Raw genomic sequence first — 23,847 nt, 5'->3', positions numbered from 1 at the left:
CCACCCAGCTAGTGAGTGTCAGGGTTGGGATTCGAATGTACGTTTGAGTCCAAAGTGTGCATTTCACATTGCTCTGCTTTGATAATATAAAGCCCCATGTATGGGTTCATTAATGTATTCAGCAAATATTTTAAAGCACTTTCTGTGACTGGTTGGCTCTCTTCTGGTGGCTGAGGATATGAAGTTCAGCTGCAGAGACAAGACCTCTGCCCTGGCTTGTCAGCACAGTGTTCCATGCTGGTGGGAGCAATCTGTGGCAGCAGGGAAGTAAGTCTGGGCTGCCCAGAAAAAATGATGTCAAACAGAAATCTCATGAAATGTTTAGGAGCGCGCCTACTCCTAATTACTCAAAGTAGTACCGTATTACCAAAACTGTACTAACATAGTAATTATACAAAAGTTGTAGGAAATACTAAAAACCTGCAAGTAACAGGATTACTTCTATTATATTCTAAAATATTTTTTTTTCCTCTGGCTCTATTTTTGTTCATCAGTTTATGTTGTTCATTATATTCCACAAATGAGTGAGACCATGTGATATTTATCTTTTTCCGACTGGCTTATTTCGCTTAGCATATGCTCTCCAGGTCCATCCATGCTGTTGCAAATGGTAAGAGTTCCTTCTTTTTTACAACAGCATAGTATTCCATTGTGTAGATGTACCATAGTTTTCTAATCCATTCATCTGTTGATGGGCCCTTAGGCTGTTTCCAAATCTTAGCTACTGTGAATTGTGCTGCTATGAACATAGGGGTGCATATATACTTTCTGGTTGGTGTTTCTGAATACGTGGGATATATTCCTAGAAGTGGGATTACTGGGTCAAATGGGAGTTCCATTTTTAATTTTTTGAGGAAATTCCAAATTGTTTTCCACAATAGTTGCACCAATCTGCATTCCCACCAGCAGTGCAAGAAGGTTCCTTTTTCTCCACATCCTGGCTAGCACTTATTGTTTGTTGATTTGTTGATGATGGCCATTCCGACAGGTGTGAGATGGTACCTCATTGTCGTTTTGATTTGCCTCTCTTAGATGATTAGTGACGTTGAGAATGTTTTCATATGTCTCGGCCTTCTGTATGTCTTCTTTTGAAAAGTGTCTATTTAGGTCCTTTGCCCATTTTTTGATTGGAGTATTTAATCTTCCTTTAGTTAAGTTGTATGAGTTCCTTGTAAATTTTGGAGATTAAACCCTTATCAGAGATAATATTGGCAACTATGTTCTCCCATGCAGTGGGCTTTCTTGTTGTTTTGTTGATGGTTTCTTTTGCTCTGCAGAAGCTTTTTATTTTGATGTAGTCTTATTTGTTTATTTTCTCCTTAGTTTCCATTGCCTTAGGAGCTTTATTGGTTAAGATATTGCTATGATACATGTCTGATATTTTGCTGCCTATGCATTCTTCTAAGATTTTTATGGTTTCCTGTCTTACGTTTAAGTCCTTTATTCATTTTGAGTTTATTTTTGTGAATAGTGTAAGTTGGTGGTCTAGTTTCATTTTTTTGCATGTATCTGTCCAATTTCCCAACACCATTTATTAAAGAGACTATCTTGACTCCATTGTATGTTCTTGCCTCCTTTGTCAAATATTAATTGAGCATAATGGCTTGGGTCGATTTATGGGTTCTCTGTTCTATTCCATTGGCGTATATGTTTGTTCTTGTGCCAGTACCAGGCAGTTTTAAGAACAGTGGCTTTGTAATATAGCTTGATATCTGGTATTGCGATCCCTCCTACTTTGTTCTTCTTTCTCAGGATTGATGGGGCTATTTGGGGCCTTTTTTTATTCCATATGAATTTTTGGAGAGTTTGTTCTAGGTCTGTGAAATATTCCATTTGTATCTTAATGGGGATTGCATTGAATCTATAAATTGCTTTGGGTAGTATGGACATTTTGATGATGTTAATTCTACCAATCCATGAACATGGTTTGTTCCTCCATTTGTTTATGTCTTCCTCTATTTCTTTTTTCAGTGTCCTGTAGTTTTCTGAGTACAGGTCTTTTACCTCCTTAAATGTATCCTGCTACATTGCTGAATTCATGTATTAAGTCTAGTAGTTTTTTGATGGAGTCTTTGGGGTTTTCTATATACAATGTCATGTCATCTGTAAATAATGACAGTTTTACTTCTTCTTTTCCAATTTGGATGCCTTTTATTTCTTCTTCGTCTTGTTTTATCGCTATGGCTAGCATTTCCAGTACTGTGTTGAACAGGAGTGGTAAAAGTGGGTATCCCTGTCTTGTCCCTGTTCTTAGGGGAAGTGGTTTTAGTTTTTGCCCATTGAGTGTGGTGTTGGCTGTAGGTGTGTCAAAAATGGCCTTTATCATGTTGAGATATGCTCCCTCTATTCCCACTTTGCTGAGAGGTTTTATCAAAAATGGGTGTTAGATTTTGTTGAATGCTTTTTCTGTGTCTATTGATATGATCATGTGATTCTTGTCTTTCAATTTGTTTATGTGATTTGATTTGCGAATATTGTACCAGCCTTGCATCCCTGAAATAAATACAGTTGATCATGGTGTATGATCTTTTTAATATATTGCTGGATGCGATTTGCTAATATTTTGTTGAGGATTTTAGCATCTATGTTCATTAGGAATATTGACCTGTGATTCTCTTTCTTTGTAGTGTCTTTATCTGGTTTTGGAATTAGGATAATGTTGGCCTCATAAAGAGTTTGGAAGTGTTCCTTCCTCTTGGATTTTCTGAAATAGTTTGAGGAGTATAGGTGTTAGTTATTCTGTGAATGTTCGGTAAAACTCCCCTGTGAAGCTCTCTGGACCTGGGCTTTTGTTTGGTGGGAGTTTTTTGATTACTGCTTCTATTTCATCAGTTGTTGTTGGCCTATTCAGGTTTTTTTTCTTCCTGATTCAGTTTTGAGAGATTATATTTTTTTAGGAATTTGTCTATTTCATCCATATTGTCCAGCTTGTTGGTATATAGTTGTTCATAGTATTTTCTTACAATCCTTTGTATTTCTGTGGTGTCAGTGTTTACTCCTCCACTTTCATTTCTGATTTTATTTATTGGAGTCCTCTCTCTTTGTTTCTTGATGAGTCTGACTAATGGTATATCAATTTTGTTTATTCTCTCAAAGAACCAGCTGTTGGTTTCTTCAAGTTTTTGTATTATTTTTTAGTCTCTATGGTATTTATTTCTGCTCTAATCTTTATTATTTTCTTCCTTCTACTTACTTTGGGTTTTTCTTGTTATTCTCTTTATAGTTCTTTAAGTTGTAGGGTTAAATAGTTCATTGCTGATTTTTCTTGTTTTTTTGAGGTATGCTTGTAGTGCTATGAACTTCCCTCTCAGGACTGCTTTTGCTGTGTCTCAGAGATTTTGGGTTGTTGTGTATTCATTTTCATTTGTTTCCAGGAAGTTTTTGATTTCTTTCTTGATTTCATTGGTAATTCATTCATTGTTTAATAGCATGCTATTTAGCCTCCATGTGTTTGAATGTTTTGGGGTGTTTTTACTGTGGTTGATTTCTAATTTCTTTCCACTGTGATCTGAGAAGATGCTTGATATGATTTAAATCTTGAACTTGTGGAGACTTGTTTTGTGTCCTAACATGTGGTTTATCTTTGTAAATGATCCATGTGCACTTGAGAAGAATGTATATTCTGCTGCCTTGGGGTGAAATGTTCTACAAATGTCAGTTAAATCCATCTGATTTAATTTTTATTATTTACTTACTTATTTATTTATTTATTTTTAAAATATATTTTTATTGATTTCAGAGAGAAAGGGAGAGGGAGAGAGAGATAAAAACATCAATGATGAGACAGAAACATTGATCTGCTGCCTCCTACATGCCCCCCACTGGGGATCGAGCCCACAACTGGGCATGTGCCCTGACCTGGAATCGAATCATGACCTCCTGGTTCATAGGTCGACGCTCAACCAGTGAACCTCGCAGGCTCTGCCCAGTGTGTCCTTTTAGAGTCTTTGTTTCCTTGATAAGTTTTTGTCTGGAAGATCTATCCAGTGAAGTCAGAGGGGTGTTAAAATTCCCTACTATGACTGTATTGTTGTCGATCTCTCTGTTAAAGTCCTCTAGAAGTTTTTTTATATATTTAGGTGCTCCTATACTGGGTGCATAAATGTTTACCAGGGTTATATTCTCTTGTTAGATCAATCCCTTTAGTATTATGTAGTCACCTTTGTTGTCTCTTGTAATGGCCTTCATTTTAAAGTCTATTTTGTCAGATATGAGTATTGCTACTCCAGCTATTTTTTTTTTCCATTTGCATGGAAAATTATTTTGCATCCCTTCACTCTCATCCTGTGTGTGTGTCTTTTGTTTTGAGGTGGGTCTCTTGTAAACAGGATATAGTTGGGTCACGTCTTCGTATCTATTCAGCTACCCTACGCCTTTTGATTGGAGCATTTAATCCATTTACATTTAGGGTTATTATTGATAGGTACTTATTTATTGCCATTTTAATTCTGTATGGCTAGGTTTCTCTCTCTGTTTCTTCTTCTCATTACAGCAATCCCTTTAGCATTTCTTGTAATGCTGGCTTGGTGGTGATGTACTCTTTTAGCCTTTTTTTTTTTTTTTTGTCTGGGAAGCTCTTTATTTGACTGTCTATTTTGAATGAAAGCCTTGCTGGATATAGTAATCTTGGTCTCAGATCCGTGCTTTTCATTACCTTGAGTACTTCATGCCATGCCCGTCTGGCCTGTAGAGTTTCTAATGAGAAATCAGGTGTCAGCCTTATGGGAACTCTTTTGTAGGTAACAGTTTTCTTTTCTCTTGCTGCCTTTAAGATTCTCTCTTTGTCTTTAATTTTTGGCATTTCAATTATGATGTGTCTAGGCATGGGCCTGTTTGGGTTCTTCTTATTTGAGGTTCTCTGTGCCTCCTGAACTTGTGTGACTTTTTCCTTTACCAGGTTAGGGAAGTTCTCTGCTATTATTTCTTCAAACACCTTCTCTATGTCTTTCTCCCTTTCTGCCTCTTCTGGCACACCTACTATTCTAATATTGTTACCTTTCATTATCCCTCCCTTAAGTTGTCCTCCTGTTTTTTAATATATTTTTTTTTTCTTTTTGGTTCTCTGAGTGATATTTTCAACTCTGTCTTCTAATTCACTGATTCGATCCTCAGCTTCACGTAATCTGCTGTGTATTCCTTCCAATGTGTTCTTTATTTGTGTTATGTCATTTGTTATATCAGACTGTTCTTTTTTTCATAGTTACTGTATCTTTTTTCATACTATTGAGCATTTTTAACATCATTACTCTGAACTCTGTTTCAGATAAATTTCTTATCTCTGCTTCATTTATCTCTTCTGAGAATTCTCTAGTTCTTTCATTTGGGGGTTCTTTGTCTCCTCATTTTGTTTTTCTGTTTGGATTTGTGACTGTGTATTAGGTAGATCCTCTATACCAGTGGTCGGCAAACTGCGGCTCGCGAGCTACATGCGGCTTTTTGGCCCCTAGAGTGTGTCTCTTCCTAAGCCTTAGGAGTACCCTAATTAAGTTAATAACAATGTACCTACTGATATAGTTTAAGTTTAAAAAATTTGGCTCTCAAAAGAAATTTCAATCGTACTGTTGATATTTGGCTCTGTTGACTAATGAGTTTGCCGACCACTGCTCTATATCTCTCAATCTCTAGTGCAGGACAGTGTTAAATGCTGTTTCCGACTGATTAGATCAGGCATAGACTGAAAGCCTCCAGAGACCCCTCTGCTTATTGACTGATAGGATTCCAACTTGAATTGCCCCACAGGCAATCATCCTCGGGTGTGATGAGAGTTTTTTTGAACAGGGTGGGGCAGTTTCTTCTGCCTGGAGGCTAATTGTTATTTTTAATCTCTTAAGTGGCCTCAAGGCAAGGTGTTTTCCAGTAGGGTGTAGGGCAGTGGCTCTCAACCTTGGCTGCACATTAGAATCACCTGGGAATCTTTTTAAAATCCTGATTTCTGGGCCTCATCCTCTGGAAATTGTTTATTTGTTACTAATGTTGTGGCCCCACCCCATAACAAAGAAACAGAAAATCCGGAGGATGAGGCCCAGAAATCAGGATTTTAAAAAGATTCCCAGGTGATTCTAATGTGCAGCCAAGGTTGAGAACCACTGGTGTAGGGGAAGTAAATGTCTAAGTGGGAAAGATGTCCTCTGCTGCATGAGGGAATGACTCAGCCCAGGAAACTTGGGGTGTCTGCCTTCTGAGCTCTATCCCCCAAGTCCCCAGTCCTGGCTTCTGCTCTCACAGCTCCAGTTCACTTCACCCTCCCTCTGCTGGAGCACAAGGTGGGTAGCTCCACTGGTAATTTTGTGTGTTGGCCCTTTAAGAGGGTGCCTGAATTTTCAGCTGTTACTCCCTGGCAAATAGCACCCTGCTGCTTTTCACAGCCAGACGTTATGTGGGTACCCTCCTCAGTTTTGGTGCTCTCTGCTGGGGGCTCAGCTTGGGGATTAGATCCCAGAGTTCTTAGTGGCATCTACTCACAGCTGAGATATCTCTCTGGGACTTCAGTTGCTGTCTGTGAGCGCCCAGCCAGCCCTTTCGCACCTCTGCCCCTTTACCAGTCTCTATTGGTCTCTACCTTGGTCCTTGGGTATCAGGGTTCTCTCCTGCGAGTTTTCTGTTGATTATTCAGTTTTTCTGTATTTTAGTTGTAATACCAGTTTGTTCCTGGGAGCATGTCTGTGCAGCATCCACTTATTTTGCCCCCATTTTTAATCCTATTGTAGTTTTCATATGGAGTAACGTGACCTTGATGGAAACCACATTTAGGGTCTTGTATGGCTTCATCTGTTTTTTCCAGTAGAATGCTCTGAAAGTTTCCTTCCTAGCATGTACCTTTAGTTGGCTGCCTGCTCAGTTTCTGTTTTCTGGTGGAGGGATGTTTGTTCTACTTCATGTCTAGAGAACTGAGACAGGTAGATCATGAACTAGACAGGTAACAAGCTTTGTTGCCCAGGTTGCCAGGTCAGACCATGGCAGGTCTTGGTTGAATTCAGGGACTGCACCTTTCCCTTGAAGGAGAGGAGACCACTGGGAGAGGCTAAAAGGGGCGGAACTTGAACTTTTTATGAGGCAGCAGCAGATGTGGAGCCTCTGGTTTTAAGGTGACTTACTTGTTTCAGCAGCAAAAGGAGAGGAACAGTTCAGGGGAGACGGATTCTGCTTAAAAATAATAACTTACTAGCCATATCAGATATCCAATGATGAAAATATTTCTTCAAAAAGGGGCACCCTTCACTCTCAGTAATTGAACTTGTAAGATAGGCAGAAACTTAGAGCATTGAGAATTTTGAGGAAAGTGTGATTATATAATTCTTAAAATGTAAAGCTTTCATGATCCAGAGCCAGAAGCAAGTTAATGTGGGTTTCAGATCATAGTCTGTGACACAAACTAGTCTGGGAAAATCACACTGAACCATAATTCTTCAACACATAGAGTCAGTTCAGCAGTTTTTTACTAGGTTATCCTGTATCAGAGTCTTTACACTGTCTCTATATTTAGATAAGATTTGCGCTGACGGAATTAGCTGTGTTTTTCATACCACTCTTCAGCCTACTAGTAGAACTTGACTTGAAATGTCACCAAAAGGCCTCAGTGGTGGCTTTCACATTTGGCAGCACATTAGGAATCACCTGGGAACCTCGCTGGGTCGATTACATCCCAGCCTGTGAGGCAGGACCCAGCATCATTGCTTGGAAGGCTCCCAGGTCACTCCACCTTGGGAGTCAAAAAACATTTCATTATTAATTTAGTGCAGGAATTTTGAAAGCAGGTTTTAGAATAGAATGTGGATATAGTTAAGAGCAAAGAGAATAAAAATTAGGAATATTTTTTCCTTAGTAGAACCATTTCATTCATGAATGAAGTTGCAGTTTTTTGTTTTTTGTTTTTTTTTAATATATATTTTATTGATTTTTTACAGAGAGGAAGGTAGAGGGATAGAGAGTTAGAAACATCGATGAGAGAGAAACATTGATCAGCTGCCTCCTGCACATCTCCTACTGGGGATGTGCCCGCAACCCAGGTACATGCCCTTGACCGGAATCGAACCTGGGACCCTTCAGTCCGCAGGCTGACGCTCTGTCCACTGAGCCAAACCGGTTTCGGCGAAGTTGCAGTTTTTTAAGTTACATTAATATTTCTGGAAAATGGAGTTTTGTTTTATTGGCCATTCTGCGAGAAGAATTTTTGAAACTGTTGTCAGCTCTCTCCAGTCCCTGCCCTACCTCCTGTCCCTGGGATTTCAACTCCTGCTCTAATGAAGATACTTCAGCAGGCTTGAGGACTGCTGGCCAGAGTTGGAACTGCAGTCTGTTTGCTCTAAAGAGCTGTGGAATGCCTGTCAGCACAGGGGTGTTTGAGAAATACAAGGCTTTCTGGAGCTTACTTGAGTCTTTAATATAACACCTACCATACTTCCACATTTCTAAATTATAATATTTTGGGGTCAAATTTGCTATGTGACCTATTTGCTGTATATTAGAGAGAATCATTGATCAGCTGCCTCCTGCATGCCCCTTATTGGAGATCAAGCCTGCAACCTGGGCATGTGCCCTACCAGGAATCGAACTGTGACCTCCTGGTTCATAGATCGTGCTCAACCACTGAGCCACACCGGCCGGACAATATGCATTATATATTGATGCTCAAATTATAAGACTTAGAGTCTACTTATTTTAAAGAATTGGAGAGATTTAGGACATCTTTATTTTATGACATCATTGACAAATGTCAATGAGTATTTCGTAGTTTTTCTTTAAAAAATATTTTTATTGATTTCATAGAAGGGAGAGGGAGAGAAAGATTGAAACATGAGAGATAATCATTGATTGGCTGCCTCCTGCGCCCTGACTGGGAATCAGCCATGTCCTCCTGGTTCATAGGTCAACGTTCAACCACTGAATCACACTGGCCAGGCCATAGTTTTTCTTATTTGAAAATACCTTTAAATTTACAGCTGTTTACCCACCTGGATTTAGAGAAGCACATTGCAGATTGTCCAAAGCTTTGCAGCCCTTTATCTTCTGACACCAAAACTATCTGAGGAAACAGTTTCTGCTCTTGCTGACTTATTCTTGCTTCTCTGCAGTTTTCAGAGGTAGATTAAATTAATGAAGTAGCATTTATATTTTGACTGGAGTTTGTTTGCTGAATGATTTAGGAACCTGTGTTCCTGATGACCTCTCAGGGTGACTTAGATGTGAAATGCCCCCAGGATCTGTAGTGACTTAGAAAAAATTGGAAGCAGCAGGCAAGGGTACGACACTATGGCTTTGGTGTGTGTTTGCGGGTGAGTATCAGGTCTCCGGAGTTGAGTTTTAGGTTTCCCAAAGTTCTACCGAGAAGAATTTAGGATTCTGCAGCTCAGTCCTCTCAACATTTCTCATGTGTAACCTAAAAGCATGTCCATTTAAAAAATTCAAGATGCCATTAATGTCATCTAAAATTCTCATAAAGTTTTGACATAATTTGATTTCTAAACAATAACCAAATAATTTTACATATGTGATGAAAATAACAACTGGTATTTATTGTCTGTACTTATGCAATTTTATAGATGGAGTTTTAACATTGAATGCGGAGAACACTAATTATGCCTATCAAGTTCCAAATTTCCATAAATGTGAAATCTGTCTACTGTCTTTTCCAAAAGAGTCCCAGTTTCAACGCCACATGAGGGATCACGAGCGAAATGACAAGGTGAGTATTTTTAAAAGGAGCATCAGAAATGTGAGCGTTGAAACTGGAGGTGTTGTAAACATCCACCTGTGAATTGAAATTATTTCGTATAATTTAGATTCCTAAATTGCGGAGCATTGTATATTATATAAGTACATATTTTTAGCTGTAGTTGTATTCCTAGCCATTATGAGATCACGAGGGAAAGTGAGAGATTGTCTAGCGAGTCTGTGTATGAAAGTTCTTTTTTTTTTTTTTTTTTTTTTTTTTTTTTTTTTTTTTTAATTAAATCTTTATTGTTCAGAATATTACATTTGTTCCTCTTTTTTTTCCCCCCATAACTCCCCTCCTCCCAGTTCCCGCCCCACCCTCCGCCCTCACTCCCCACCCACTGTCCTCATCCATAGGTGCACGATTTTTGTCCAGTCTCTTCCCGCATCTCCCACACCCCTTTCCCCCCCAGGAATAGTCAGTCCATTCCCTTTCTATGTCCCTGATTCTATTATAATCAACAGTTCATTCTGTTCATCAGATTATTTATTCACTTGATTCTTAGATTCACTTGTTGATAGATGCATATTTGTTGTTCATAATTTGTATCTTTACCTTTTTCTTCCTCTTCCTCTTCTTAAAGGATACCTTTCAGCATTTCATATAATCCTGGTTTGGTGGTGATAAACTCCTTTAGCTTTTCCTTATCTGTGAAGCTCTTTATCTGACCTTCAATTCTGAATGATAGCTTTGCTGGATAAAGTAATCTTGGTTGTAGGTTCTTGGTATTCATCACTTTGAATATTTCTTGCCACTCCCTTCTGGCCTGCAAAGTTTCTGTTGAGAAATCAGCTGACAGACGTATGGGTATTCCCTTGTAGGTAACTGAGTTTCTTTCTCTTGCTGTTTTTAAGATCCTCTCTTTATCTTTTGCTCTTGGCATTTTAATTATGATGTGTCTTGGTGTGGTCCTCTTTGGATTCCTTTTGTTTGGGGTTCTCCGTGCTTCTTGGACCTGTAAGTCCATTTCTTTCACCAGGTGGGGGAAGTTTTCTGTCATTATTTCTTCAAATAGGTTTTCAATAACTTGCTCTCTCTCATCTTCTGGCACCCCTATAATTCTGATGTTGGTACGCTTGAAGCTGTCCCAGAGGCTCCTTACACTATCCTCGCATTTTTGGATTCTTTTTTCATTTTGCTTTTCCGGTTGGGTGTTTTTTGCTTCCTCGCATTTCAAATCATTGACTTGATTCTTGCGCTCCTCTGGTCTGCTGTCGGGAGTCTGTATAATATTCGTTATTTCAGTCCGTGTATGCTTAATTTCTAGTTGGTTCCCCAATATAAGATCGAGGGTCTCATTAGTTTTCTTGTAGATCTCATTAAGTTTATCGGCGGCTTCTAAACAGTTCTTGAGAGACCTTAAAAGTGTGGTTCTGAACTCTATATCTTCCATTGACAATTTTGTCCTGTTTCTTTGTCTCCGCATTTTGTTATGCTTCCTTGGTGCACCCCCTAGTGGTCTTGGTTCGAAGTCTTATAGTTAAATCTTGATTGTTGTAGCTAATTCCAGGGAGGGTTTGACCTCCAGGCCAAGTGGCTATGAGAGCTGAAAGTTCTTAAAATATGCCTTTCTCTAGTAGTTTCTGTTTCCTCTGTGAGCACAGAATTAGTACATGCTGATGTGTTTTTCTCTGGCAGGGGCAGTTACCCTTAAGTGGCTTCATTGTAAAATGGTGTTCGGTTATGTTAGATCGAACTTCAGCAGGGAGCATGCTCTCTTACATAGAGATTTGTATCCTTTCTTGCCAGGGTCTGTGATGAGAGTGTTAGTATCTTTTTTTTTTTTTTAAATATATTTTATTGATTTTTCACAGAGAGGAAGGGAGAGAGATAGAGAGTTAGAAACATCGATGAGAGAGAAACATCGATCAGCTGCCTCCTGCACATCTCCCACTGGGGATATGCCCGCAACCCAGGTACATGCCCTTGACTGGAATCGAACCCGGGACCCTTCAGTCCGCAGGCTGACGCTCTATCCACTGACCAAACCGGTTTCGGCGAGTGTCAGTATCTTAATGGGACAGTTTGCCTGCTAGATGGAAAGCGACAGTTAAAACTGCAATGAAAAAGTGGTTGCGACTTTCCTTTAGGTAGGAGAATGTGAGCTAGTCAGCCTTGTAAGACCAGAGCATACCAGCTCTCTTCTCCGGAGCCAGGGCATGACCAGCTTCGCTGTACTGTCCCCATTAGTGATAACATAATGCTGATACCAGTGCCCACGGGCGTTATTTCACTCATGGGGAAAATCTGAAAATACTGACTCAGTCCTTATTAGAGCCTTGATATTTCAGAGGGAAATTAATGCCAGTGGTTACTTTTTCTTTTTGCATGTAAGTGGCAGAATACCTTCCTTTTGGGGAACATTTTAGACTGAGATAAGCAACTCTGTTAAAATCTAGTAAAATTCTTATGATTCTTATTTTACTTGAAGTGATTCTGTTGACAGCAGTGGAGTTGGTTGGAAAAGGAGGGAAAATTGTGCCATTGTGGAGCCCCTTCATTTTATCATCAGAGATCCCATACCCTGGCACACCGAGGTGCAGCACTCCTGCCAGAACCCTCCTGCCTGGATGGGTGTGGTCCTTACCACCCCTGAGACATTCCCTAAGGAACTTTATGGTTGGTGTGGGATTTATTGACTTGGAAGTTTCTTGGAAAGATTGTAGATCGTGGTACTTGTTAATATTTGAATGTTGTTTACTGTGAAAAAATTGTATTTCAGAGGCTTCTTGATTGTTCTGTCCCAATAGCCACATCGCTGTGACCAGTGCCCCCAGACATTCAATGTTGAATTCAACCTGACGCTGCACAGGTGTACCCACAATGGAGAGGACCCGACCTGTCCCGTGTGCAACAAGAAATTCTCCAGAGTGGCCAGCCTCAAAGCGCACATCATGCTGCATGAGAAGGAGGAGGTAATATTCCTGCCTGCCCTTTGTTACCTGATTCTTAAAAGGCCTCTAATCTGTGGGGGGACCTTAGGTATAAACTACTTTACAAAGCCTTTCACGTAGATTTCAGGGAGTGAATGTTAAATTTGCCGTGGCTGATCTCCAGTTTACTGATGAAACCTTTTATTTTCTGCCATATCAGTTGGGGTAGAGACACTTAATGTGTATTTGGAGAATCAAAATATGACTGCCTTGGCTAGAAAAGTGCCCGCCCCCTCCCTTTATTTTTTTAAACAGAAATTAGTAGAAATCTGTAGTGGCCAAAAGTAAATTTTCTGCCTGTGAAGATGGCTCCTGGATCCCCTGACCTGTGTACATTTGGGAGAATAGAAAGCATTTGTGATGACACACAACAGTTACGCACCGAGTGAGCAATCCAGAACTTATGGGATGGCTGGGTTGTGTTGTTGTTGCTGGCAGTGGGGCCTCATTTCAAGTATAAATGGCTGTTGCTTTAAAAATATTACCCCCACCCTGATTATTATTGTAGAAAATTAGGAAAATGCAAAAAAGTAAGGAAGAGAATGTGAAAGTCACCTGTAATTTTATCACCCATGGTTAATTACAGATAACTATTTGTTATATTTTTCCTCCCGAGACAGAAAAACAAATATAGTATTTAAATTACATACATAAAATTTCCATCCTAAAATTGAGTTGCTACTTTCTGTGTAGGCTTGTGTAATTTTTATATGTCCTTAATTTTTAATATAAAATCATTTATTTATCTTTTAAATCTTACTGTATGAGTAATGCATGTGTAATTTGGGGACAGTTGAGTCTACATCACCAGAGATGCCAGTCCTCACAGGGCACTCTGCGCATGCCCAGGCTCCTCTACACTCCCTCCCATGCAACCCTGTTATTCTGTGCCTTTTTTCTTCAGTCAACTGTCATAGGTGATGTTCACAAACCCTGCTCGTCCTAGATTAACAGCCACATAGTGTGACATTGTGGACACAGTCACTGTGGATAGACCTGTAGGTTGTTTGCCACTGTGGTAGACCTGGTATAAACAGAGCCACATGAGCAGATGCTCCCAAGGCAGGCAACTTTGTACCCAGAGTACATTGTGGTTGTCACTGCTATGGGGAAGGGGTGCGGTGCTGCAGGCATCTAGTGACCAGAGAACTCCAGAAGGCCCTTTAGTGCATAGCCCTCCTCTCCCTCCAAACACACATAGAGTGATCCTGTTCCTAGAAATGGAATTGCTCAGTCAGAGCAAATGTACATTCAGAATTGGATAGATCTTGCCAAATTGTCTCCAAGGAAGTTCTATCAATTTATACTCCAGCCAATAGTGTATGAAAATACCCCTTCATAGCATTTTCAATATCTGTGTTACAAACTTGTCTTTTCCAATCTGGTAGTTTAAGATGGTATGCTTCTGTTGTTTTAATTTGTATTTCCTTAATTATGAGTAAAGTTTAGCATCTTTCCATGTTTATTAGTCATTAGTATTTTTTTCTGTCTTTTAATTTTCTTATTTTGGGGGACTAGGTGGGATTATGGATATATTGTAGCTATGTGTCAGCTGTTTATATACCTAGGAAGTTAGTTTTTTTGTCTTTTCTCGGTTTCTGACTTTTCCCCCCTGGTGTAAACTTTTAAATTGTCAAATACTTAAAGTTTTAATCTGTTCATTTACAGATGCTGGTTCTTGTGACTTGCTTAGAAATACTTAACACGTCTACAGTTTTTATTTTTTAAGTCTCACCACGTCTTTTAGAGCAGGTGTACACACAGTGCAGTGCAAACCCCATTCCAGAGACCACGAGTTCACACTGATCCAAGTCCAGCCACCACCCCAGCTTCTGTGAGCCTCCCCAGTTCCCATGTGTGTCCTTGAGCACAGCAAGGACGTGGCTCCCACGTGGCAGCACAGTCCTGTGTTCTGTCTGCAGCAGCTTCACAGTTGGGTGGCTCACCCTACTAAAGGCATGCAGGGTGGAAGGGGACTCGGGGTCATTTGATTCAGCTTGCTTTCTATTTCAGGGCCACCCTGACCCGTTCTTTCGAGCCCCAGCCCTTAATGAACTACCCTCCATTAGGGTTCAGTTAGTCTGACCACAAAGACAGCCCAAAGCAGAGCAAGAGCTGAGCTGGGGAATTCAGTGATGGGTATTTGATCTTTAACCTTCTTGTAGAAAACCAAAAGATACAAAGAGCAGCCTGTCCCTTCTGTCCCCTCTGCTGGGCCTTGCCTGGAGAGGGACTACCTTGATTTTCTGGTTTGTCTTGTTTCTCTTTGCAATGATAAGCAAATGTTTCTGTACTTCTTCTTTTCCTTTTCTTTTTTATTATTAATGTGAACGTTAGAATTTTGCCTACTTAAACATGAATTTTTATTTTGGCTGCATAAAATTTTTAGAATGTTTCAGGAGAGAATGGAACATGTTTGCAAAATTGAATCTTTATCATCAAAACATCACTCAGTAATGTTTTGTTCATATGGATTCAGTGCATTATTTAATTTACTAGAGGCCCGGTGCACAAAAATTTGTACACTCAGGTGTGTGTGTGTGTGTGGGGGGGGTCCCCTCAGCCCAGCCTGTGCCCTCTCGCAGTCTGGGACTCCTCAGGAGATAACGACCTGCTGGCTTAGGCCTGCTCCCGGGTGGCAGAGGGCAGGCCCAATCCCTAGGTGCAGCCCCTGGTCGGGCTCAGAGCAGGGCTTATTGGGGAGTTGGGTCACCGCCCCCTGTCATGCACAGAGCAGGGCGGATCAGGAGGTTGCAATGCCACCCTCAGTCACGCTCAGGGTAGGGCCGATTGGGGGGTTGGGATACCGCACCCTGTCACACTCAGGACAGGGCCAATGGGGAGGTTATGGCTCTACCCCGTCACACACAGAGCAGGGCCCGTGTGGGGGGCGGTGGGGTTGGGGCGCCGCACCCTGTCACACACAGAGCAGGGCCGATCAGGGGGTTGGGGCGCTGCACCCTGTCACACACAGAGCCGCAGGGCGATCAGGGGGTTGGGGAGCTCCCCCCTATCAGGCACAGAGCAGGGCTGATCAGGGCGTTGGGGCGTCTTCCCCTGTCACGAACAGAGCAGGGCGGATAGGGAGGTTGTGGCCCTACCCCCTGTCACACACAGAGCCGCAGGGCGATCAGGGGGTTTGGGCGCTGCCCCCTGTCACGCTGATCCCGGGTTTGGGAGGCCTCTCGGCTCCGCTGATCCCGGTGCTGGGAGGCATATTACCCTTTTACTATATAGGATAGAGGCCTGGTGCACGGGTGGCAGCCGGCTGGTTTGCCCTGAAGGGTGTCCTGGATCAGGGTGGGGGTCCCCACTGGGGTGCCTGGCCAGCCTGGATGAGGGGATGATAGCTGTTTGCATCTGGTCACACCCCCTTCAGGGTGGGGGTCCCCACTGGGGTGCCAGGCCAGTCTGGGTGAGGGGCTGAGGGCTGTTTTCAGGCTGGCGGGTGACTGAAGCTCCCAACTGCTCCTTTTTTTCTTTTTTCTTTTTTTTATTCTGGGCCAGCTTTAGCTCTGAGGCTTGGCTCCAGCTCTTAGGCCTCAGCTGCTGAAAGCAGGTATCTGGTTTGTTTGGGTTCTATAATCGGAACACTGTTTCAACTCCAGCTCTGAGATCCCGGCTGGCTGAAAGCAGGTTTCTGGGGTTTTGTTTAGCTTCTATATTTGTAACAATGTTTCAAACTGCAAGCTCAGAGGCCGGCAAGGCAGGCGGGGAACGTTGGAGTCCTCTGTCACTGAAGCAAGCAAGCCTCATGTTCGCTTCAAGCTGCCTGGCTTCCGGCCGCCATCTTGGCTGGCAGTTAATTTGCATATCGCCCTGATTAGCGAATGGGAAGGGTAGCGGAGGTATGGCTAATTACCATGTTTCTCTTTTATTAGATAGGATTCTTAATATCATTTGGAGGTCTTTCAGTTATATGTTGATGGGATCTGATTAGAGTGCATGCATTTTCTCCATGAAGTCAGCTTGCCACTTAGCACTCATTGAAATTACCCCAGAACAGTCTGTGTCTAGGGTAGAACCTAGCTTCTGCTTCCAGCCTAGAGGACTTGGCATTAATTCTGACTGATAAGGTGGAAGTCTGTTAGCTGCCCCTGAGGCACAACTGCCTCTCCCCAAAGATGTCCCCAGGCACATCCTGGGAGTAAGGCGGGAATTAGTGATGGAATTTCTGGTATGTGGCCTGTTTTGGTTGTGGCTCCGGCTATACTTCACCTTGTGTTCACAAATTGCTCACAAAGCAGAGTTTTTACTCAGAAAATTCTGACAAATCTCTGAGTATAGTCATGCTGATAGCTCTTGAAATATACTAATCTGATCATTAGGTAAGATAGTAAGTAAAAAGCACAGGGATCTGAGCCAGAGCAATAAAAGAGTAAGGGTGGGAAAAGGAGGATAAAGAGTCCAGTTTTATTTCACAACTAAGACTAGAGACTTGAAGTTGTTGGTGGAAAATGAATAGTTTGAGTAATTTCTCCTCTCCTGACCCTTTTGTGGTGCCATAAAAATTCAGGAGCTCAGAGGTGATTTTTTAAAAAGAGATGCAGCAAATTATGTTAGATAATTTTTTCTTTTTGATTGTTTCTTAGAAAAAATTTTATTTTCAAGAAGATACTGACAATCTAATAATTTGTTAGTTCCTTAAATTATCCTATATAATAAAAGAGAAATATGTAAGTTGACCGTACTTCCACGATATCCACCAGCCAATCAGGAGTGAGTATGCAAATTAACCCAACAAAGATGGTGGGTTAAATTGCATACACAGGCGCCGGGCAGAGAGCAGAGTGGGAGAGCCAGTGGCTTGGGGGGATGTGGCTCCCTCGGTCGCACCCCCCAAGCCGCCGGGCTGAGAGCAGAGCGGGAGAGCCGGGAGAGAGTGGAGCGGCTTGGGGAACTTGGCTCCCCAAGCCACCAGACGGAGAGCAGAGAGGGAGAGCTGGCATCTTGGAGGACTTGGCAGAATGGGAGGCCATGGGATGGAGACAGAGCAGGAAGGGAAAACCAAGAGCATGGGAAGCAGCAGGTATTCTGGGAATAGTAGCTCTGGTGGCAGCCCCAGGACCAGAAGAAGAAGCCCAGAGTGCGGGGAGCACCAGGAATGCTGGGAATCGTTGTTCTGGTGGCAGACGGATCTCCTAGAACAGGGGTGGGCAAACTTTTTGACTCGAGGGCCACAATGGGTTCTTAAACTGGACTCAGAAGAAGGAGCTGTGGCCGTGTTTCCCGACATTGCTATGTTAACACTGCTGCTGGTGAAGGAGCGGAGGGGAGAGCAAGAGAACCCTCCACTCTTTCGTTTCCGCGGGCCGGATAGAACAGCCGAACGGGCCGGATCTGGCCCGCAAGCCGTAGTTTGCCCATGGCTGTCCTAGACAACTAGCAAAGTGTGCCTGGAGCAAGTTACTGTTGCAAAGGGGGATGGAGGGAAAGCAAAGGTGAGAGACATAAGTAAAATCAGAGTGTCTAGGAAAAATTAAAGGGAAGATATCCTAAAACAGTGGTTCTCAACCTGTGGGTCACGACCCCTTTGGGGGTCGAACGACCCTTTCACAGGGGTCACCTAAAACCATCGGAAAACACATATATAATTACATATTGTTTTTGTAATTAATCACTATGTTTTAATTATGTTCAATTTGTAACAATGAAAATACATCCTGCATATCAGATATTTACATTATGGTTCATAACAGTAGCAAAATTACAGTTATGAAGTAGCAAGGAAAATACTTTTATGGTTGGGGGTCACCACAATATGAGGAACTGTATTAAAGGGTCGCGGCATTAGGAAGGTTGAGAACCACTGTCCTAAAACTTCTAGGAAATCTCCCACCAATGAAGCAAAGAAAAAAAAATGCCTCTATTATTCTGTGAGCAACAAACTAAACTGGGTTGGGGGTCTCAGACAATTCGTTTGTATGATTGCAAAGACAGACAGAAACTCCCAGATTGGAGAGGGCTCCCCTGAGGGCTCCCAGATTGGAGAGGGTGCAGGTCAGGCTGAGGGACCCATCCCCCATGCACGAATCTTCGTGCACCGTGCCCCTAGTTATATAGTGAAATTCATGCATGGAGGGGGGCACCATCAGCCCAGTCTGCACCCTCTCCAATCCAGGACCCCTCAGGGGATGTCCGACTGTCACTTTAGGCCCGATCCTCAGGACATCCGGCAGTCGGACATCCCTCTCACAATCCAGGACCGCTGGCTCCTAACTGCTCACCTGCCTGTCTGCCTGATCGCCCCTACTGGCCCCCTGCCAGCCTGATCACCCCTAACCACCTCTGCCTGCCGGCCTGGTCTCCCCCAACTGCCCCACCCAGCCAACCTGGTCACCCCTAACTGCCCCCCCTCCCCCCGCCAACATGATCGCCCCTTTCTGCCTCTCCTGCCAGCCTGGTTGCCACCAACAGCCCCCCTCTGCCGGCCTGATTGCCCCTAACTCCCCCCCCCCCCGTCAGCTTGGTCACCCCTCACTAACCCCCCTGCCGGCCTGGTCACCCCACTCAGCCTGTTCGGTCGTCCGTTCGGTCATCCATTTGGTTGCAATGGCCCCTGGCTCTTTATATATGTAGATACCAATTTAAAGTTATTTAAGTTGAAATCATTATGGATTGCTCAAAATATTTTCCCTTCATCAGCACTCTTTTCTTTTTTTGTTAATCCTCACCTGAAGACATTTTTCCATTGATTTTTCAGAGAGAGTGGAATGTAGGGAGAGAGACAGAGAGAGAAACATTGATTGGTTGCCTTCTGCACCAGGGCCAGGGATTGAGCCTGCAACCGAGGTATGTGCCTTTAATTGGAATCAAACCTGGGACCCTTCCACTGAGCTAAACTGGCTAGGGCCAATCTCGTCCTTTTCTGCAAAGGATGCTCTGAGCAGTGTTGATGAGCAGCCTCATTTTAATGTGGGTTACATACATTTCTAAGACTATGTACAGTATTTAGAAAACACTGGTGGAAAGAAATAGCTGATTATTTTGTTATTTGGGAATGACAGTTTATGCCATTGCTAGATTACACTCATTTCTTTTTCATCTTTGGACAGTTCATTTTGAGAATCGTCTAAGTAAACAATTATGTTACCGATCCTTGTGAGTCAGCTCACTGAACCTTGTGCTCAATCGGCAGTGTCTACTATTAAAGTCATAGTGAGGACTTCCTCTTTCCATGCTGTTCACCTCTTACACAGTCACTCACTTCACTGCAGTTCAGGTGTTGGGTGAGGGCAGGGTACCAATGTCCCTGTTTCACAGTCATGGAGGGTTTAACCTGTCCAGGTGCATGTAGCTATCATGTTATCTAATTGAAATATGAGTTATTTAAAATTTATAGCAGCCATATTAAAAAATCATAAAAAGCATAAATACATTTTATTTTAATATATTTATGAAAATATCTCCAAAATATTATAATTCAAATATTAAAGTGCTTGAGCTCTTTTATGTTTCTTTTTTGCAGTAAGTCTTTGAAATACTTTGTGTATTTTATACTTTCTCTACAGCCCTGTTCAGACCACCTGTTCCAGGTGCTTGGCAGGCCACGTCTGGACAGAGTGCCAGATTTTTTCTGTAATTGACTACCTATAAACCAAGTGAAAGAATGATAGATGTTTCCATCTAAAACTTTATCGGCTTCCCTTTTCTTTGGAGGTGGTCTATCAATCTATAATCTTAACTTCTCTCCTGATTATTTTGTGCTGTTGCCATTCTGTAGAGTATTCATAGCACAGATGGACAAAATGCCAGTCACCCAAAAGCCAACTTGAAACAATTTACTTTGCTCAAGAATTATGCTATTCTCTCTTCCTTTTCCCTGTCTTTCTATCTTTTCTACCAACCAAAAAAAAAAAATGTTTTTTATCTTCATATTTAGACACTAGAGGCCTGGTGCCATACATGGGTGGGGTCTGGCAGGCCCACCCAGATGTGGGCCCATCAGGGGCGGGGCAAGCCAGGGTGAGGGGTTGTGGGAGGGCTCCAGGGCGTGTCCTGCCCGTCTCAGTCCCGATGATTGGCCGGACCCCCCCTGAAGTGTCTCCCCCCTGGTGGTCAGTGAACGTCATAGCCAGTAGTTGAGTGGCTTTAGCATATCATTAGCATATTACACTTTGATTGGTTGAATGGCCAACCAGCTGACTGGACACTTTGCATATTAGGCTTTTATTATATAGAATAATGATATATTTTTTGTGAGGTGAGAATAGTGTCTATTCCAGAGGAAAGTATAATTTGTATATCGACCGTGTACAATACTAGCTGTGCTCATGGATGGTGTTCCTTTTGCAGAACCTCATCTGCTCCGAGTGTGGGGATGAGTTCACTCTGCAGAGCCAGCTGGCCCTGCACATGGAGGAGCACCGCCAGGAGCTGGCTGGTGGCAGGGCCCACACCTGCAAGGCCTGCAGGAAGGAGTTCGAGACGGCAGCACAGCTGAAGGAGCACATGAAGAATCATTACAAAATTAGGTACAAGTCTCTACTTGGGCTTGGGGAAAATGTGTATAATGTATTAAGAATTGGCAAATTTTGCTGTGATTGGTTAAAAATATTGGCTAATCTGTTGTAGTGTCAGGATGTCTTTTATAATGTGTAGCTCATATCTACAGTAGGAAAATTGAGCTCAGAAATTAAAAATAGGTGCCAGGCTCTGCGGGTAGACAGATTTAGCCAGCATTTTAATGTTGAAACTGTAGAACAAGGTGCTAGTGTTGTTTTTACAGGCAGGTAACACTGTGTAAAGTTGATCAGCAAGGGTCATTTAGGTCCTTTTTAATGCATTGATTTATTTATACTGCTTCACTCTTTACAATTTACATGAGCCTGACATGGTGCTTAGCACACATGTAGAAACATATACGTCAAGCCATGGTACTTGTATGTCTCCAATTTGCAGATGTATGTGTGTATTTAAATATAGGCATGGTTACTAATATTATGAGCTCTAAAACTAGACTATTAGGATTTAAACATGTGCCTGCACAGACCAAGTGAAAGAATCAGTCAGTGCAACCATTTCAGAAGGTGGTTGTATTGAAAAGGAAGTAAAATCGCATTGATTTGGGCAGTGAGAGCCCTCCACGCCAGACAGGTGCTGTGGCTGAGTTTGAAGGATGCAGGACCTGGGGCTGTGGGGCCTTTGGTGGAGGCCACTGTGGGTATGAGGCTTTTATCCTGGGTGCGATGGAAGCCGCCAGAGGGTTTTACACACAGAACAGCCTGCCCTGACTTTAGGTGTGGTGTGGCTGCCCTGTGGTGGGGTGGAAGCGGCAGACCACTGAATCGGCATGGCGGGAAGACAACAGGGGGAAAGGAACAGGGGGTATCTTTGGAGATGTTCTGGGGTAAAACCAGCAGCCTTTGGAGATGCACTTGAAGTCGGGGTCAGGGAGAGGGAAGCATGGGCCCTACTCCCCAGGCTTAAACTTGCACAGTGGGGGTTGCCCTTTCCAGTCACAGGGAGGAGCAGGCTAGGAATAAAGGAAGAGTTTTGCTTGCAACACACTGGAGTTGAGCCACCCTGAGCCATCCCCGGAGGTCGAGCAGAGTTAGAGGTAGGGGGGTGGTGCTCAGTGGAGGTGTCAGAGTGGTTGGAAGTAGGACTTGGGAGGTCACCATCATCAGGTGGTGTGAAATGAAGGGACAGGAAGAAGTAGCAGAGGAGCAGGTGGAGATACAGATTACAGCTGCACAGACCTTCGTGTCTGACCATCACAGCGAAGCTTGTTTGCAAGAGGCATTCCGCCTCAGACACAAACTGTTTCTCTGTCATTACATTTGGAAAAAATGAATTTTTATGATATTGGATACACAAAACTAATACATGTATGTGTGTACGTATGTGTGGGTGGGGGACATACACACTTACATGGAATTGACTTTTCACTGAAGCACATTTTCCTGACTAGCCAGTTAACCTTTCCGGAAGGATTTTACTGTCGAGCTTTTAACACAAGGGAGACGACTTCATGAGCATCCCTTTTATTATACTAGGATGTCAAGTACGAGGTCATACAATCGGAACGTCGACAGGAGTGGATTCACGTACTCATGCCCGCACTGTGGGAAGACGTTTCAGAAGCCCAGCCAGCTCACTCGGCACATCAGGATACACACAGGTGTGGAACATGCTTACCTCTGGATGACTCACAATGTGGTGCACAGGAGAGAAATGTGCCCAGAGCCAGCTAGACCTAGAATTTAACTTTGGCATTTCCATAGTTTGCTGTGTAATCTGGGTGTCAATTTTGAGATTTTTGGGGTAGGCAATTGGATATATGAATCTGCAGTCACAGGGGGACGTTCTAGCTGGAAGAATAGTTTGGGGTCCTGAGTCTGGATAACCAAAGTATTTCTGTTTTAATCCGTCAAAGGCTCTCACAATTCTGTGTCCATTCTCCCCTCTCCCTAGGTGAAAGGCCCTTTAAGTGCAGTGAATGCGGAAAAGCCTTTAACCAGAAGGGGGCGCTGCAAACCCACATGATCAAGCACACAGGCGAAAAGCCCCATGCCTGTGCCTTTTGTCCAGCTGCCTTTTCTCAGAAGGGGAACCTGCAGTCTCACGTGCAGAGAGTGCACTCGGAGGTAAGCCTGGCCTGTGGGCTGTGGGGTTCCCAGGTGTGCGGCTGCTCACGGTGCTGCGGAGGTGACTGTCAGCACAGCCCTGAGACAGGGGCCTGTGGTGGGACAGACAGTGATGCTCCAGAAACCTCCTCTAAAGATTAGTTGCTGAGTATTATTCAGTCCTGTGATAAATCTCTTCAGAAGGTGTTAGGAATAGACTGAAAGTCTTATCTAGGTAAGTTGAAGGCAGCCGCCACAATGTAATAACTGAAGCGGGCTTAATGATAGTGAGAGAATAAGTGCTTGGACCTGCCCCTCCACTTCCTGCCCTCTGTAGTCCCCTGCAGGCTGTGTTATAGTGTTGCAGCAGCTGACGTGCAGTGCTGGGACTGGTGATGATAGGTTCACCTACCATGTGACCATCCTTCCTAACTTGTGCACTTTATCCCACGAATGCTCAGAGTTATGTCTGTGTCTGTCTACCCTTCATTGCGGGCTGTGTGTAATCCTTTAGGAAATTGAGAACATACATCAGACATCTTCTTACTAAATTATAATAACTAACAAATATGTTTTTTACTGTAATATAGAAAAGACTGTGATATTTCATTTAATCTCATACTACGATATTGAT

The 23,847-nt window shown here is 42.8% G+C and overlaps 1 protein-coding gene across 7 annotated transcripts in view; it reads left to right on the top strand.

Annotated features, from left to right (window-relative positions):
* Positions 1-23,847, top strand: part of ZNF236 (zinc finger protein 236) — an 86,669-nt gene that overhangs the window by 2,744 nt on the left and 60,078 nt on the right. For 4 of the 7 annotated variants that reach the window (XM_036321782.1, XM_036321784.1, XM_036321781.1 and 1 more), the window contains exons 2-6: positions 9,540-9,682; positions 12,463-12,627; positions 20,941-21,119; positions 22,644-22,768; positions 23,062-23,234. In XM_036321782.1, the coding sequence (XP_036177675.1) occupies positions 9,540-9,682; positions 12,463-12,627; positions 20,941-21,119; positions 22,644-22,768; positions 23,062-23,234 (785 nt within the window). Of the gene's footprint in view, positions 1-8,899; positions 9,081-9,539; positions 9,683-12,143; positions 12,332-12,462; positions 12,628-20,940; positions 21,120-22,643; positions 22,769-23,061; positions 23,235-23,847 lie in introns of those variants that run through there. The other 3 variants (XM_036321785.1, XM_036321786.1, XM_036321783.1) reach the window with 3 other exon arrangements.

Source organism: Myotis myotis, unplaced genomic scaffold (assembly GCF_014108235.1).
Source record: "Myotis myotis isolate mMyoMyo1 unplaced genomic scaffold, mMyoMyo1.p scaffold_m19_p_9, whole genome shotgun sequence".
NCBI classification, from domain to species: domain Eukaryota; kingdom Metazoa; phylum Chordata; class Mammalia; order Chiroptera; family Vespertilionidae; genus Myotis; species Myotis myotis.
Note: the sequence above shows the minus strand (reverse complement) of the source record. Positions and strands in the feature narration are given on the sequence as shown.